The 15389-nt window shown below is 40.7% G+C and overlaps 1 protein-coding gene across 10 annotated transcripts in view; it reads right to left on the minus strand.

Annotated features, from left to right (window-relative positions):
- Nucleotides 1-15389, minus strand: part of FNBP1 (formin binding protein 1) — a 132309-nt gene that overhangs the window by 12822 nt on the left and 104098 nt on the right. For 4 of the 10 annotated variants that reach the window (XM_055541389.1, XM_055541396.1, XM_055541388.1 and 1 more), the window contains 3 exons: nt 15184-15381; nt 14047-14229; nt 4556-4665 (listed from right to left, as the gene is read on the minus strand). In XM_055541389.1, coding sequence (XP_055397364.1) covers nt 4556-4665; nt 14047-14229; nt 15184-15381 — 491 coding nt within the window. The remainder of the gene's footprint in view (nt 1-4555; nt 4666-14046; nt 14230-15183; nt 15382-15389) is intronic. The other 6 variants (XM_055541392.1, XM_055541391.1, XM_055541397.1 and 3 more) reach the window with 3 other exon arrangements.

The following is a 15389-nucleotide window of genomic DNA, read 5'->3' on the forward strand; positions in this document are numbered from 1 at the left end:
GGTTAAACCTGGGTCCCAAACATTGGAAGCTCAGAGTCTTAAACCACTGAGCCACTGGGCAAGTCCCATCACTCTACTCTTTTATTTCCACTGCATGTACTGCTTCCCAACATTACATATCTTGCTATTATGCTTATTGCTTATTGTCTATCTCTTCCTCCTAGAACAGCAGCTCTGAGAAGCTCTCTGGGCTCAAGCCCTTTGGTAACATGATACACCCCCAGTGGCCAGACCACACCTGGCACACAACAGATGCTCAACAAGTACATGACCTTCCCAGGTAGCGCAGTGGTAAAGAATCCGTCTGCCAATGCAGGAGACGCAAGAGATGTGGGACAGACTGTATGGTCATACACAGGTTCACGAGTTGTCTCTTTACTTCATGACCTGTACCTCCAACTACTGCCCTATTTCTCAGTAAAACTTCTCAAAAGAGGTGTTTGAAGTCATTATCTCCCATTCCTCTCCTCCAGATCTCTCCAGAGGTTTATCATTTTTATTAATCTTTTCAAGGAACCAGCTTTTGGATCTGTTCATACTCTCTGTTGAATATGTGATTCTATTTCATTAGTTGGTACCCTTTCTTTTAGTATTTATTTCCTTTTTTCTATCTTCTTTGGTTCAATTTGTTTCTAATATGTATTGAAAGCTGTCAATTTCCCTTTGTGAGCATTGGCTTTAATGACATCCCCAAATGGAGGTGGAGAATGTGTGTTAAGGTTAAGTTCTGTTTCACATATTTTCTAATACCTATGATGATTTCTTCTTTAATCTATGTGTTACTTAGAGCTACATTCTTTCCTTTTCTAAAGCAGTAAAAACAGATTTTATTCAAAACTAATTACAATTGGGGAAAAGTGGAGAGTGAAAAAGCTGACTCGAAACTCAACATTCAAAAAACTAAGATCATGGCAGCTGGTCGCATCATTTCATGGCAAATAGAAGGGGAAAAAGCGGAAGCAGTGACAGACTTTATTTTCCTGGGCTCCAGAATCACTGTGGCTGGTGACTGCAGCCATGAAATCAAAAGACGCTTACTCCCTGGAAGGAAAGCTATGACAAACCTAGACAGCGTATTAAAAAGCAGAGACATCACTTTGCCAACAAAGGTCTGTATAGTTAAAGTTATGATTTTTCCAGTAGTCATGTGAGAGTTGGACCGTATAGAAGGATGAGCACTGAAGAACTGATGCTTTTGAATTGTGGTGCTGGAGAAGATTCTCGAGAGTCCCTTGGACTGTGAAAAGATCAAGCCAGTCAATCCTAAAGGAAATCAATCCTGAATATTCATTGGAAGAACTGATGCTGAAGCTGAAGCTCCAATAATGTGGCCACCTGATGCAAAGAGTCAACTCATTGGAAAAGATCCTGATGCTGGGAAGGATTGAGGGCAGGAGGAGAAGGGGGAGACTGAGGAGGAGAAGGGGGAGACTGAGGAGGAGAAGGCTGGATGGCATCATCAACTCAATGGACGTGGATTTGAGCAAACTCCAGGAGATAGCGGAGGACAGAGGAGCCTGTCGTGCTGCAGTCCAAGGAGCTGCAGAAGAGTCGGACACTACTTAGTGACTAAACAGCAACAAAGCTGGGTCTTCACTGTCGCCTGGGCTTCTCTCTAGTTGAGGGAGTGGGGACTACTCTCCAGTTACGGCGCGTGGGCATCTCACTGCAGTGGCTTCTCCTGCTGCAAAGCATGGGCTCTAGAGCACAGGCTTAATAGCTGTGGTGCCTGGGGTAGCTGCCCCATGCAGTGTGGGATCTTCCTGGACCAGGGATCGAACCCATGCCTCCCGCACTGGCAGGCAGATTCTTTACCACTGAGCCACCAGGGAAGCCCTGAAGTTGATCCTTTTGAACTGAATAGTTTGGGGTGGGGGGCGGTTACTTGGCTTGAGAATCAGTCTTCTCACACACGGTTCCTTCTAGCTGACACCTGCATGGTCTGTCATTTTCCGTTCTTTATTCTCAACCTCTCTGCACCTAATGAGCGGATGTGTCTTTTGTAACTGGCACACAAGTGGTGTGCTAGTTTCAGGTTTTTGTCCAGTTTGAAAATCTCTTTTAATTGGAACATGTAGTCTGTTCACATTTAACATCCTGATTCATTTTATTTTACAAACACAATATGCCAGGCACTGTCCTCAGCCCTTGAGGTACCCTGGGACACTTCACGCGGGCATATTAACTCCCTTTTCATGGTGAGGAAACCCAACTACCAAGAGCTTAAGAACCTTGCCCAAGGTTTGCAAACGAAACAGGTGGAACCAGATTGGCACTGGGGTGTCTAGCGTGCTTGGTATTTTAAATCTTCCACCCTAATTTGTGCTTTTGATTTGTCCTGCCTGTTTTATATATATTTTTTTCTCTCCCATCTTGCCTTTTTGGATTATTTTAAACAAAAACAAACCAAAAATCCAACCTTTTCCAGATCATGTCACCTCTGCTCAAAGCCTTTCATTTTCTGTTTGTCCTGCATAAAACATAAGTTGCACAACAGAGGTTTTTGATGTTTTGTTCATTCTTTATCCTCAAGGCCTAGAATATTCCCTTACACACAGTAAATGCTCAATAGACAGAGGTGAAGTGAAAGGTGAAGGTGATTTGCCTTATTACTAGTGAGCGATGCTCTGGGGGTTCAAAGGTCGTACCATGGTCACAACCCAAGTGACAGAAACTTTTCTCCATGAAATCAAACAGTTAGGGAGGGTCTGTCAATCACTTATAAAATGGCATTTCAGATATCTGAGTCATAACTTGCTACTCCAGGCAAACTATATCTGCTTACTTAGTAAACAGCATGAGGTTTATAATGGATTTATAAACCTTTTATATCTGGTCCCAGATGTTATAAAAAGTACAAAGACAAAATTTTTATTTCACGAAGTATATTTTTAATTCAAATCTAGAACAAAGTTCATTATATGTGTTCTTCTTTTTAACATACTGAAACAATGTTTATAAAGTGATAAATTTTTCAGGAGTTGCTCTCCCAGGGATTAAAAATATATATATAAAAACCACTTTTTATCTGCATGTATTGAAACTGGCTGCCTTGCCAACTTTTTTTATTTTTTGAATAACTAAATTATAACCTCAGCTTCAATATCACTGGGCTTCCCTGGCAGCTCAGCTGGTAAAGAATCTGCCTGCGGTGCAGGAGACTCTGCTTCAATTCCTGGGTCAGGAAGATCCGCTGGAGAAGAGATAGGCTACACACTCCAGTATTCTTGGGCTTCCCTGGTGGCTCAGCTGGTAAAGAATCTGCCTGCAATGTGGGAGACCTGGGTTAGATCCCTGGGTTGGGATGATCCCCTGGAGAAGGGAATGGCTACCCACTCCAGTATTCTGGCCTGGAGAATTCCATGGGCTGCACAGTCCATGGGGTCACAAAGAGTTGAACACGACTGAGTGACTGTCACTCACTCCCTCGATGTCACTGAATCTATGTAGGGCTACCATGTGGCCGATTTCATGCCACACAACATGTGGGCTCTCAGTTCCCTAACCAGGGATTGAACCCACGGCCCCTGTACTGGAAGCGTGGCGTCTTAGCCACTGGACTACCAGGGAGGTCCCTCAGGTTATCCTTTAAGTCCAAATCTCCATTATTCAATGACTCACTTAAGTCCCTCAGTGAGAATATAGAAAGTGAAGGACAATAAAGCAGATTTTCTTTTTAAATTACGTGTAGTCGATTAACAATGTTGTGTCCGTTTCAGGTATACAGCAAAGTGATTCAGTTATACATACATGTCTAACTTTTTTTTTCAGACTCTTTTTCCTTATTGGTTATTACAAAATACTGAGTTGCTGTTGCTCAGTTGCTAAGTCGTATCCGACTCCTTGCAACCTCAGGGTCTGTAGAATGCCAGCAACAGCAGAAACAAAAATGTGTATTTTAAGTGCTAATGCAAAGGTAAATGAGAAATGCGTTTTAAACCTGTGCAGAATGTTTATTTTCTCCATAAAAATCATAACTATTAAACCAAATGAATTGCCTATAATGGAAGGTGATTTAAGAATAAGCTGGTTTGCTCAGACATCATACAGCCAACAGAATGTTTTGTTGTACTTGTGAAATTCTCTTATCTCACCTGATTTTATATTCCATGGTGACAACATGGTAAACGTAGTGCTACTAAAGTAAGTGAACACATCCAAAAAAAAAAAAAAGGAGAGAGATAACCATAGTGCATTTTGTTCCCCAAACTTAGAATAATGCCTATTTGTTAAAAGAATCCTCCCCGTCTTTATTTATTTTTATAATAATTTTTATTATTTTGGCCATGATGTGTGGCATGTGGGAATATGTGATCTTAGTTTCCCCACCAGGGCTTGAACCTGTGCCCCCTACACTGGAAGCACAGAGTCTTAGCCACTGGACCACCAGCAAAGTGCCCAGGAATCCTCTCTGTCTTGAATAAAGGAATCCATTAGACTAGCTATGACCAAACACGTGGCTAAAACAACCACCTAAATTAAAATCTAATTTAGAGCCTCTCATCTTTCCAAACTGAACTCGAATTTCTTAATAAGTCGTTTCGATCCACTCTACCTTTGATCCATTTCCTTTTGGATTTCTTTATTTAATTCATCGACTTTCTGCTGGAGCTTTTTCCTTCTCTGTTCGGGTGGGAGGTTGCTGAAATCTTCTGGTGTTGCGCCCTGCAGATACAAACAGAAATTAGCCAGAAAGCCTCCTTGAAAAAAAGACACCGAGAGAAGCCTGCAGGGAGATTCCCCAGACACCAGCGATGCAGATGTCTGCGTTGTTTTCATGAAATAAATTAAGCTCTTTCCCACGACACCCAGCTGAGATGCAAAAATCTGTGCATGCAAACTGCAAAGGCCCCGCAAACCGTTTTCCATGCTGGCCCCGCAGCCTCCGATAAGGAAGGGACCCCTGAGACAGGAAGATATACTTCTGACCCCAGTGAGAATCAGTGAGGAACAAGTCTGGAGACAGTCTGCACTTCGCTGTCAGTGTCGATGGCAACACTGAAGCTTCAGGCTTATGTTTTCTTCCAGTAAAAAAGCTGGTAAGTGCCCCCATCAACTGTTTCATGTCGATGGCACTGTTCCCCACCCCTCCCCCACCCCGGCTGAGTATTCCTTCCCGTCTCTGCATACAGCCTGAGGCCAAAAGTTTCCATCCCTGTGAAGTGGCAGATGGGACATCTAGTTCCTCCAGGAATGTGGGTGAAAAGGACATTAAGGGAAAAAACCCTCCCCCAGCTCCCATCCACTCTCCTCGCCTCTGTTTCCTCTAAAAGTCCCGTCACTTCTTTTTTGTCACCTTTAGGACCATCTCAGAGAATTCGCAGAGAATCACCCCCGCCCCCACTCCCCCAGTTTCAAAACCAACTTTTCCATAATGTCTGAAATCAACCTCAGCTGTTTCTAACTCATTGGAAGAAGTACAGTTTGTTTTTTTGCTGCACTCCACGGCATGTGGGATCTTAGTGCCCAGACCAGGGATCGCACCCACGCCCCCTGCATTGGAAGGCAGAGTCTTAACCACTGGACCGCCAGGGAAGTCTTGGAAGAAGTATACTTTGATATCTTGATTCCCTTTCAAAAACAACTGCTCTCTTTCCTCTGTGCATGTGTTATAAGTAGAAAATATCAACTGTGAGTTGCCAGACTTTTACCCACGCTTACGCATCATTTCCTTAAATGAGGCTATTTTCATAAAGAAAGAAATTTGCTCAATAGCCAGGGATAAGCCAGGGAATTTGAAAAGAGATTTTGCTTTAGAATCCCTTTAAAAAAAAAAAAAAAGCAAGACAGACTTGCTTGGGAGTGGATGGAAAAGAAGGGACCTGGATAATGTAATTGCAAAATCAGCTTGAGTTTGCCAAGCAGCTTACACAGGGGCTTGTGACTGACGTTCCTAGGCTGCTTATTAGAAAATGCCAGGCTTCTGGGTTGGAAGTTTGTGATTCAGCAAATAGTTCATCACTGAGGCCACCAAAGACCTTTCAGCTAATATTCTCAAAGACTGTGTGTGTGCGTGCGTGTGCGCATAATGCACGTGTTTGAGTGGGATGAGATCTGAGTGAAAGCAAAATAGAAGTGATTATTCCCTAATGCCAACCCAAGAAAGCTCAACTTGCTTCTAAAACTAAGATGAAGCCAACTAATCTTCAATATAATAATAAAGCAGGCTTGTTTTTCCTTTTCCATATAATAACTGAAACCTCAATTGCTTTCCAATTTTCTCCACTCAGTCACCGAGCCCAAAAGCTCAATAGTTTGTTCTCATGCTGAATTGACTTAAATCAGCATGTTTTCTGGAACTGGAGATTTTATTTTCATTTTTGTTTTAATGCTAGAATGTGACAAAACAGTGGAAGACGCACCGCTTCCAAAGGCAGGAAACCTAGTAAGTGGTCGACGTTCATTCATTCAGATGTTCTGAGCCTCACTATGTGCTGTGAGACCCAAAGACCTTTCTACAATGATGGAAGTGTTTTCACGTGTCCGCACCATCCGACCTGGTAGCCGCACATGGCTGCTGAGCCCTTGAAATGTGCCCAGTGCAATTATGGAACTAAATTTAAAAATTTTAGTTACATGGGAGATTCAGATCAACAGTTCCCCTAGATCCAAAGACACTCAGGTCTCTGGACAGTACCTTCAAAAATTCACTTTGTCCTATTCACCTTTTGAAGCTTGAATTCTTTCAAACGATACTCTAACCTATGATTTATTTTGCCACGAAGGAATTTTTATTTCTGCCTTCGAGTTGGAGTAGATTTTCTGAACTCTTTGGAGGGGCCTCAAAGAGACTGGCCCTACCAGGGTTTGGAAGAGAGGCCACAGGCACATATGTATATTTTCAATGGCTGTGACTCTAAGGAGATCTTGTTTTACCTGCTACTGGAATCACTTGCTCGTTTGACATGAGCTGCTCCTTGAGATTTATAATTTTTACACCCACCCTGTCTTTGTGTAACTTCTTTATTAGCTTCAAAGTGAGGGTATCAAGCAACAATATCTCAAACAGAAAGACTGTCTGATAATATTATCTTTTGCCACCAGCACCTCAGCAAAAGAACAAATAAAGGGCAAAAAAGAAGCCCTGGCATCTGACAGATTCCCAGTTAATTGACCCACTTTCTCCCAAATTCATACTGATGTTCATTTAAACATCTAGATCTTTCCTTCTTGTAGACACCTTAATGGAGAACTCTTCTCAGGATTTTATTTTACCCTCTAAGAAATGTTTCATTTAATAAAAAATTCTTTCTCTTTAGGGCTGGATCAGTTGTCAAATACTGGGTCAGGTTGAGAAAATTATGTATATACTTTTATATATATACTCAAGCACATGTAAAAGTAGATACATACAAAGATAACCATAAAATACTGTCCTACATTCTCAACAACAGTGCATAAAATGCTGATGTTATTCCTGGTTGGACTGTCAAGTTCGTCACTGTCCGTGACTACAGGATATTCTCAGCTGTGGTGTTTGAGATTACTGTATAACTTACACATATCTGAAGAACAGTATGGGTTATGTGGTTAAGGGTTTCTTTTAATAGATTTAATGATTAGTTTGACTATTTACTAGGGCTATGAAATTAAAAGTAGAAACAACACCGAACACTAAAGAAATCATTTTAGAAAGGCTTAGGAGGCTCTTTTCATTGTCCCTAAAATCGTCTTTGATTTCTTGAATCAGCTACACACAAGGCACCAATGTATTTATGGAGCAACTTACAAGTTTCATGACCTTCAATTCTCGAAGGTGCCTTAGACCTGAGTCTGAGCCCAGCATCATTCCTGCATGCTTCCCTCAGGTCCCCAGTGATTGTCATCTGCTTCTGTGGCTCCTGGAGAGGAGCAACTTCCAGCTATTAAATTTGCTTTCATTTAGAATGATTGTCGATACATAAACTTCCTCATATTTAGTATTTATATTTATGTTCATATTTAAATAAAGCTTATCAACATCTGTCATCCTCTTAAGACTCCAGTGGTAAAGAAAACCAAATCATGAGTTAAGCGTTAATTTTCTTAATGGGTAAGAGTACGATCACCTCTGTTAGACTCTGGACCTTCGTATTCCAGAGGTCTAATAAGGAAACACCAACAAAGCCACACACAAGGGAAACACACATCGACAGTTAACTGCGAAGATAGGTTGTACATGGCACAGCACCCACAGAACGTACACCGAAAGGCCTGATTAGACTCAGGACATGCATGGAGTAATTGTGCTTACCAGCTTGAGAGAAAGCTTCGTGTAAAAATCGAAGGGGTAACAGGGAAAAAAAGAGAGAGAGAGAGAGAAACAACAACACATGAGAAGAAGAGGAACTTGGTCCGTTCCACTGAATTAACATAACACATACATTCAACCTGGCGCTTTGAGAACATGACTTGTAGCGGATCTGTGCAGAAATTCCCAAGAGGGGCCAATCTACCCAAACCTTTCTTTAGCGGCCATGTTGCCAGAGCAAAGTATAAAGATAGGAAAGGAGAGCTTCCGCTTACTGTTCTGGATTGGTCATGTCAGCCTGAGTATAAATTGGTAAGAGTTTGCAGTTGGTGACATATCTTGATTATAAAAGACGGAAATGATCACAGAAACTTTTGTTCACCAAATTTTCCATGGAAAGTTTCCCACAGACTAACAGAGTTGGGAAAGCAATGAATTCCACAACTATCAGTAATATTTTTATCTCAAGGGGCTCTAATACATCTGAACACTGGCATTTCCTAAAAGTACTAAGGCAAAGTCTCAAATTGGTAAATGGGAACCAAGGACTGGAAGATGCTCTGAAACCCAACCTGCAGGAACCAGGAAGCCTCTCAGCACCAGGTTGGAGATGGATGTTCTCTCCTACCTGTGTACTGCAGGCACTTCCTGCTATACAGAAGGTGTCTTCTGGGGCTTTCTATGGAACTGGGGGCCCCACCCACAGAGGTTCCATAGCACCTGGGGAGTTAACAGAAGTTGCTGCTCTTGCAAGTGACCTTTAGGAAACAGCCAACTGTCTTAACTACTGAGGGGTACTTACTCCCCGCTGTGGATTTCCTGTTAATTGCCAGGACACAGCAGTTTGCAATTCTGCTAGGCCTGGAGGTTGGCAAAACTATACCGATTACTGGATCCAAAACCAGATTAAAAGGCATCTCAAAATTAGGAAAAGAAACACTGGTTCTTCAGTGATAGGTGAGACGTGCTTTTTGGCAATAAAGCAGTATTTTGAGAGTTTGGTGCATATTTACTCAGCTGTTGTAATCCTAAAAGTTCAGGCAATTGGTAGGAGGATCCAAAAATACATTGGAGATAGAGTGGCAGAGAAAGTGCCTCTTGAATTTATTTACTTACTTAGATATTTATTTATTTGGCTGCACCCAGACTTAGTTGGGGCACATGGGATCGCTAGTTTCGGCAAGTAAGCTTTTAGTTGCCCCATGTGGGACCTAGTTCCCAGACCAGGGATCAAACCTCCGCCCCCTGAATCAGGAATGCAGAGTCTTAGCCACTGGACCACCAGGAAGTCCAAGGGCCCTTTGGTTTTAAATTGGGAGGGAACAGGGTGTTAAAAATTCCTTAACTAGATTTAAAAAATCTTACTATTTAGATTAACTCAAAGTTGATACTTCATTGTGAATAGACATTAGGCTTTTAAAGAAATTTTCCCTCTGGGGGAAAAATACTTTTAAGGAAAGGCATAGCAAGACAAAGTTTTGGGAAGAAAAGGTGCAGACTGTCATATTTGTGATCGCTGTCCAGGTAGGCAATCTATATAATGCCTTGAGCCCCTCCTGTAAATTTTAGCACAGATCTGTTTATCACAATTCGAGTTTTTTACAGACAACGCTTTTGGTGCACAGCAGAAAACCTTGCAAATATCTTTCTTGCAAAGCAGATGACCGTATATAAACGTTTCCTCACACATTACCTTGTAAATGTTGCTAATTTGAACTCGGCACTCTACCTGCTGTCTATTCGGCTACTTCCATGGCTTAAGGTAATATATATATATATATATATATTTAAAATTTTATTTATTTTTAAAGTAATATATTTTTTTCTTAGGCATTCCCAAAACAGAATTCTAACATCAAGACTAATAGCACAGGACTATTACCACTTCATAATAAAAATAAGTCATTAGGATTGAGAACAGATCCCGATAGAAATAGGCAATACTGCATTCTCAAATCCAATTCTCTGAAGTGGACAGGTGATGGGTAATCTACAAGAAGTGCCATCAGTATAATCTTTTTAACGACTGTAAACTGGTTTTCCATCTTAAGTTGCAAGCCAGCCAGTTAGATCCTTTTAAATTAGAAACTGAATCACCTGCCAAGAGAATACTTTGAAAGGCTGCATTAAGTGCGCTGCGCGACACCTGAAGTACTAAAAAGCTGTCAGTTTCAGGCAACGATTATGGAGCCTGGGGAGCCACGAGTGTCAATAACACATGAGGGCACACAGAGCTGGCGGGTCCATGTGTTATTGGGCCGTCACAGGTACTAACCTCAAGTACAGAGAAAGGGGACAGTGAACACGAATATGTAAGTGTCTGTGGTCTAAGGTCCACGGAAGGCCATTTCACTGCTCTGTGACCTTGCTCAGGCTTCGCTGATTTTTTTTTTTTTTTTTGGTTGTCCTTTATGGACCCATCTGTTTCAGATGTGCATGTGGGTTAGGGAGCCACACACGGCCATCTGCGAGAGTGCCATTCTCCCATGACCAGTGGCGTTTTAGGGGTGAGATTCTGCCGTAAAATCATACTCAGTGACACCAGCTCAGACAGCAGTCCCAATCCACGCAAAGGGGAGAAACACAAGCTCGGCTCGCTGACGTTTTTAGGAAGCTTGTTATTGGAAAGTTCGGCCCCTTTTTCCATGCAACTTTCCGGGATGAAGAAGCCTGTGGTTGGGTGGGTACAAGGAGGCTTCTCCCGCCGTCTGGGTCAGAGAGCACCGGGGTCCCCAGTCTTGGTGCTGTCACAGGGGTGAGTGCCTGTGCCGTGACCGCACGACCTGGCCGTCACAGGTAAACTTACAACATAGTCCCTAGCTTCAAAAGCATACGTGGGTTTCCCTATCGTCCTCTTCATGAGTTCTTTGTGAAAACAGAGAGCCTGAGTCTGCCAATAATCAGCAAGAGAACAAAGTAAATCAAATGAAATTAACCAGAAGATTGTAACATCTGACAAACAATTGGTAGGGATTTTCAAAATCTTTTGATCAATGTTGATGGTATTTTTGCATACAATGAACTCTAAAGTGTGGGGAGGGGGGAGATAGGTCCATATTTTAGATTTAGAAGGCCCTTACTCAGATCAGGAAATCTTAAGACAGTAAAGTCACACTTTGTAGATTGCAAATTGAGAACACATAATCTTGCTTCATTTTTCTTTAACTTACATAAAGATGAAATAGTGGTTAATAATGGTGGCATGCCAATCTTTAAAGATGTTCAATGAGACATTTTCTTACAAATGTGAATGATTTACAACAAAAAATATTTTATCCTACTTATTCAGAAACAAAATCAGTTATGTGACAAAATATTTGCATTGCATTTACACATTCTGATAATCAGAAACAAATGATTAAAATCTAGATCAGAAAGCTGCACAGCACCATAAAAGACACATTAAAGTCACAGATTTGTTATTCTCCTAGAAGCCTTTCCCTGTCTTTGGCGCAATAATCTTAAAAAGTGGAATAAATGAAATACTAGTGAGGACTGTATCATTTTAGTTAGGGATCCTGTAAACCACGTACCTTCTGTTTTGAAATTACTTTAAAATCAAATTTATTTCCCCAAACTTCAGATTTTTTTTAAACTTCCTTATCTTACTTCTATGATGCATTTCCTTTTCTTTTTTCGCACTGCTATTTCCTGAAGAAAAGCACATCAAATCTGACCCTAAAAACAGATCAACTAAAAATGAGAGAAGTAAAAATATGTTTATACTTATTTACTGATGCTTCATGTGTGTGTGTGTGTTTATTCTCAAAAACACACTCACCGTTTGGGAAGTTTCTTTTAAAGATAGAGGTTTGCTGAGCACAGATTTGAGGTGTAAGAAATAAAATTTATTTTGCTAACTATGTTTTTTTTTTTTAAAGAGAAGGGCGTTCCTTTAATTTATCAAAATAACCCATTTCTCACTTCACTGTTTTTGTTTTCAAGTGTTTATTTTTTTCCTAGCCATCTTTTCTTATGCTTATTGATTACTGACATTCTTGGTCTCTTCCTAAACATTTAGAGAACACATGAAACATGCTTCAGAAACCATTTGCCACCAAGATTGTGATGTTGACAGAAGAATGGAATAGATACATATACAAACAGTGAAAAACCATGAATATTCGACATTTTTCATTATGAGATTACAAAAGACAATGCGGACATATTTTTATAAATATAATAAATGAGTGCTCTGTAAAGGTTTTGGAAGCAGCAGAGGTGGGGTAACTGTTTTACAGTTAACGTAAAACTTCCTAGTTGATAGTCTAGTATAGCGACCTATAGTCATCTGTTGGAGATTCTTCCATGAACAAGGAGCAGAGATGGATGGAGAATTAATTCTAAAAGCCAGCATAATGGAGATCTAATTATAGAGTTCAACATGAGCCATCATCCACTGCTGAAGCTATATTCTGCCTTCTAACAAAGGCGCTTTTGAAATCTTTAGGAAATTAAATTTGAATTCTTATCCTGATATGCTGGGTAACCTTAAAACAGGATAATTCCACCAACTATACTCTTCGAAGAAAACTCAGATTTCATTACCAAAGCAATCAGCATATAAAAAAATGAGGGTTTTGCCCCTTATTTTAAAAGGTAACAATGTAGCTATTTTTTAAAAACATCTTTTATACACAGAGGAAACGAAAAGAAAAAATTTGTTACAAGGAACATATCTCCACTGCAACCATATTGTAACTCTCACAGAACAGAATAAAAGAAAACCTTACCACATATAGGTTTAATGTTTGTTTACCCATTATTCATTATAAAGAGTGTTTTGGGATGGCTTAGACTGACCATTTAGGTTTATTCAGATGGCTACAAATGAATGACCTTGTTCCAATTTTTTTCTGAGAAACCACAACTGGTATCTGCTTTGGACTGCTGATCAATTCCATAAAACCCTGTGACTTAAGCATACGCGATCTTAATTAGGATGGCAAAACTGAGTCAGTCAGAATAAAACAGGTTCTTCTTGAGTGTGAACACATAGAGTCTCAGATCATAAACAGGTTCTCTGGCTTTAAATCCTGGCTATATATCTTCCTAGCTTCATCTCTGCAGGTACCAGTTTGCTTATCAGTAAAATAAAGAAATCTTAGTACCTAGGTTCATAGGGTGGTTGACAGAATTAAATAAGCACGTAGAACCAAGTCTGGCAAAGGACAAGCATACGATAAATGTCAGCTGCTGTTATTTCAGCCTTTCAAGATACATACTGCACTAGCCCTTATGCAGTCAGATCTGTTATCAGATATTTGATCAACATCTTGTAAATTCACTGAAAACAGCTAAAGAAACCCCTGTAACCCATACCATTTCCCTGCAGACCTGGAGGCATAGCTCAGAGAGAAGTACCCTCTTTATACACTGTTTCAGTAATTATTAAGCAAATATTTTCTGACTATGCAGTGATTTTCACCTCTTCAAATGTTGCTAGCTTTAGAAACCGAATTTACGTTTCCTTTTTTTAGTTAGATCAAGGTAAAATATTAATGACTTAGATATTTCAGAAAGGAAATGAAGCAAGGTCCCACCAAAATGGATTACAGACAAAAAAGAACTCTGGCTGGCTGGCTTCCCCTCTCTCTCCTTCCATCCATCCTGCTTCCTTCCTTTTTCTTTTCTTTTTTTTTTTTTTTGCTCTCTCTGTGGCTCTTCTTCTTTCCGGCTATAATGAATCATAGGTTCTTATTGTTTTATGTTATGGGAAAACACAATGGAGTCATTCACAAACAAAATTAAGTTATGCGGAACAAAACATGCAACCAAAGCGCACCAGAGAGACAGGACTTGAGAGGAGAACTTACCCCACGCTTTAGACTCCTGAAGCAGTGGATTTTGGGTTTGGAGGTCATGAACTCGTTGAAGCGATGGGAGAGGGGTTCCTTTTGCTGCTTGGGAGACTGGGGGCCGTTGGGAACAGCAGAGGGTGAGGCAGAGGCAGGGGGAGGTGGGGGAGGCTGATGGGGGGATGTTAAAAGGGACATAAGCTACGTGTAAGAGATGGAGCGGTGACAGAGTAAAAAATCAGAAACAAGAAGATAAGACACAAAACAAAAATAAGCATCAAATAATATTTGAAATCCAAAGCAAGTCAAACACAAACAATTAAAAATTTAGGCCATGGTCCAAAGGAAAACATGGAAGGACATGTTAAATGGAGAATATGGTGAAAGTGGGAGTTTTAGTAAGTAAAGCAACAGAAGAAGAGCAAGAAATATCTGACAAGAAGCTCATGCAGACTTTGACATGCAAACTACCGTTCTAACTAGGTACCCTAAACCAGTCTAAGCCAGAAGGGTAAATACTTCTAAGCCACCTAGACTAACACAGCTGGATGGGAGAAAATGAAAGTCCTTAAATGCTAAGGTTGTGAAAACAGCAAGACAGTCTTAAAATGAAATATTAAATTATTCTAAGGTTAAAGCGGTTTGTGTTGCCTTGATCACCCACTTTATGCCCAGGTTAATGCTGTCATGCACCTACGTATCACACTCTAGAAAGAAAATAAAAAATGTTCATGGATACATATGTTAACATGAGCTCAAAACCAAGTTATTAATCCACGGAAACCATTTCGATTAGAGATGCTGATACATGGTTATAGAAATGTGGCACAACGTCCCTTCTCTCAGCCCAGGGAACCAGCAATCTAGGAGACTTAGGAGTGAAAGGCGTGATGCGAAACGGCCAGAGGTCAGTAGTCTGTTAGTGTGGGTGACACGGTGCAGGTGATAAATGCATCTGAAATAAGACAAACGGCCATGGCCAAGGTACCACCACCAAAGAGAGATATTGCCTTAAAACAAAACAGCACACTAGCCTTCTGTTTGCATTCTGAAACTACGAGCTTAAAAATCTTCGTTCCTTTAAAGACTAAAAGACAGAGTGAACATCTCCACACCTTGTAACACTCATATCACACTGGGTCCAGTCATCAGTACCTTATTTTTTTTGATGAACGGCCATAACTTTCCTTTGGATTTGCCACCAAATTTGAGCTCTGATTTGCCTTCTCCTCTGGAATTTGAAAGGCTGTTATCTGACACAGTGCGTTTCATAGGCTGAGTGTAATCCTCAAATTCAATGTCTCCTGGAGGCTCGAACCCAGACTTATAAGCTTCTACGACCAGCTGTGAATCCTGCAATG

This window comes from Bubalus kerabau, chromosome 11 (assembly GCF_029407905.1).
Source record: "Bubalus kerabau isolate K-KA32 ecotype Philippines breed swamp buffalo chromosome 11, PCC_UOA_SB_1v2, whole genome shotgun sequence".
Taxonomy (NCBI): Eukaryota; Metazoa; Chordata; class Mammalia; order Artiodactyla; family Bovidae; genus Bubalus; species Bubalus kerabau.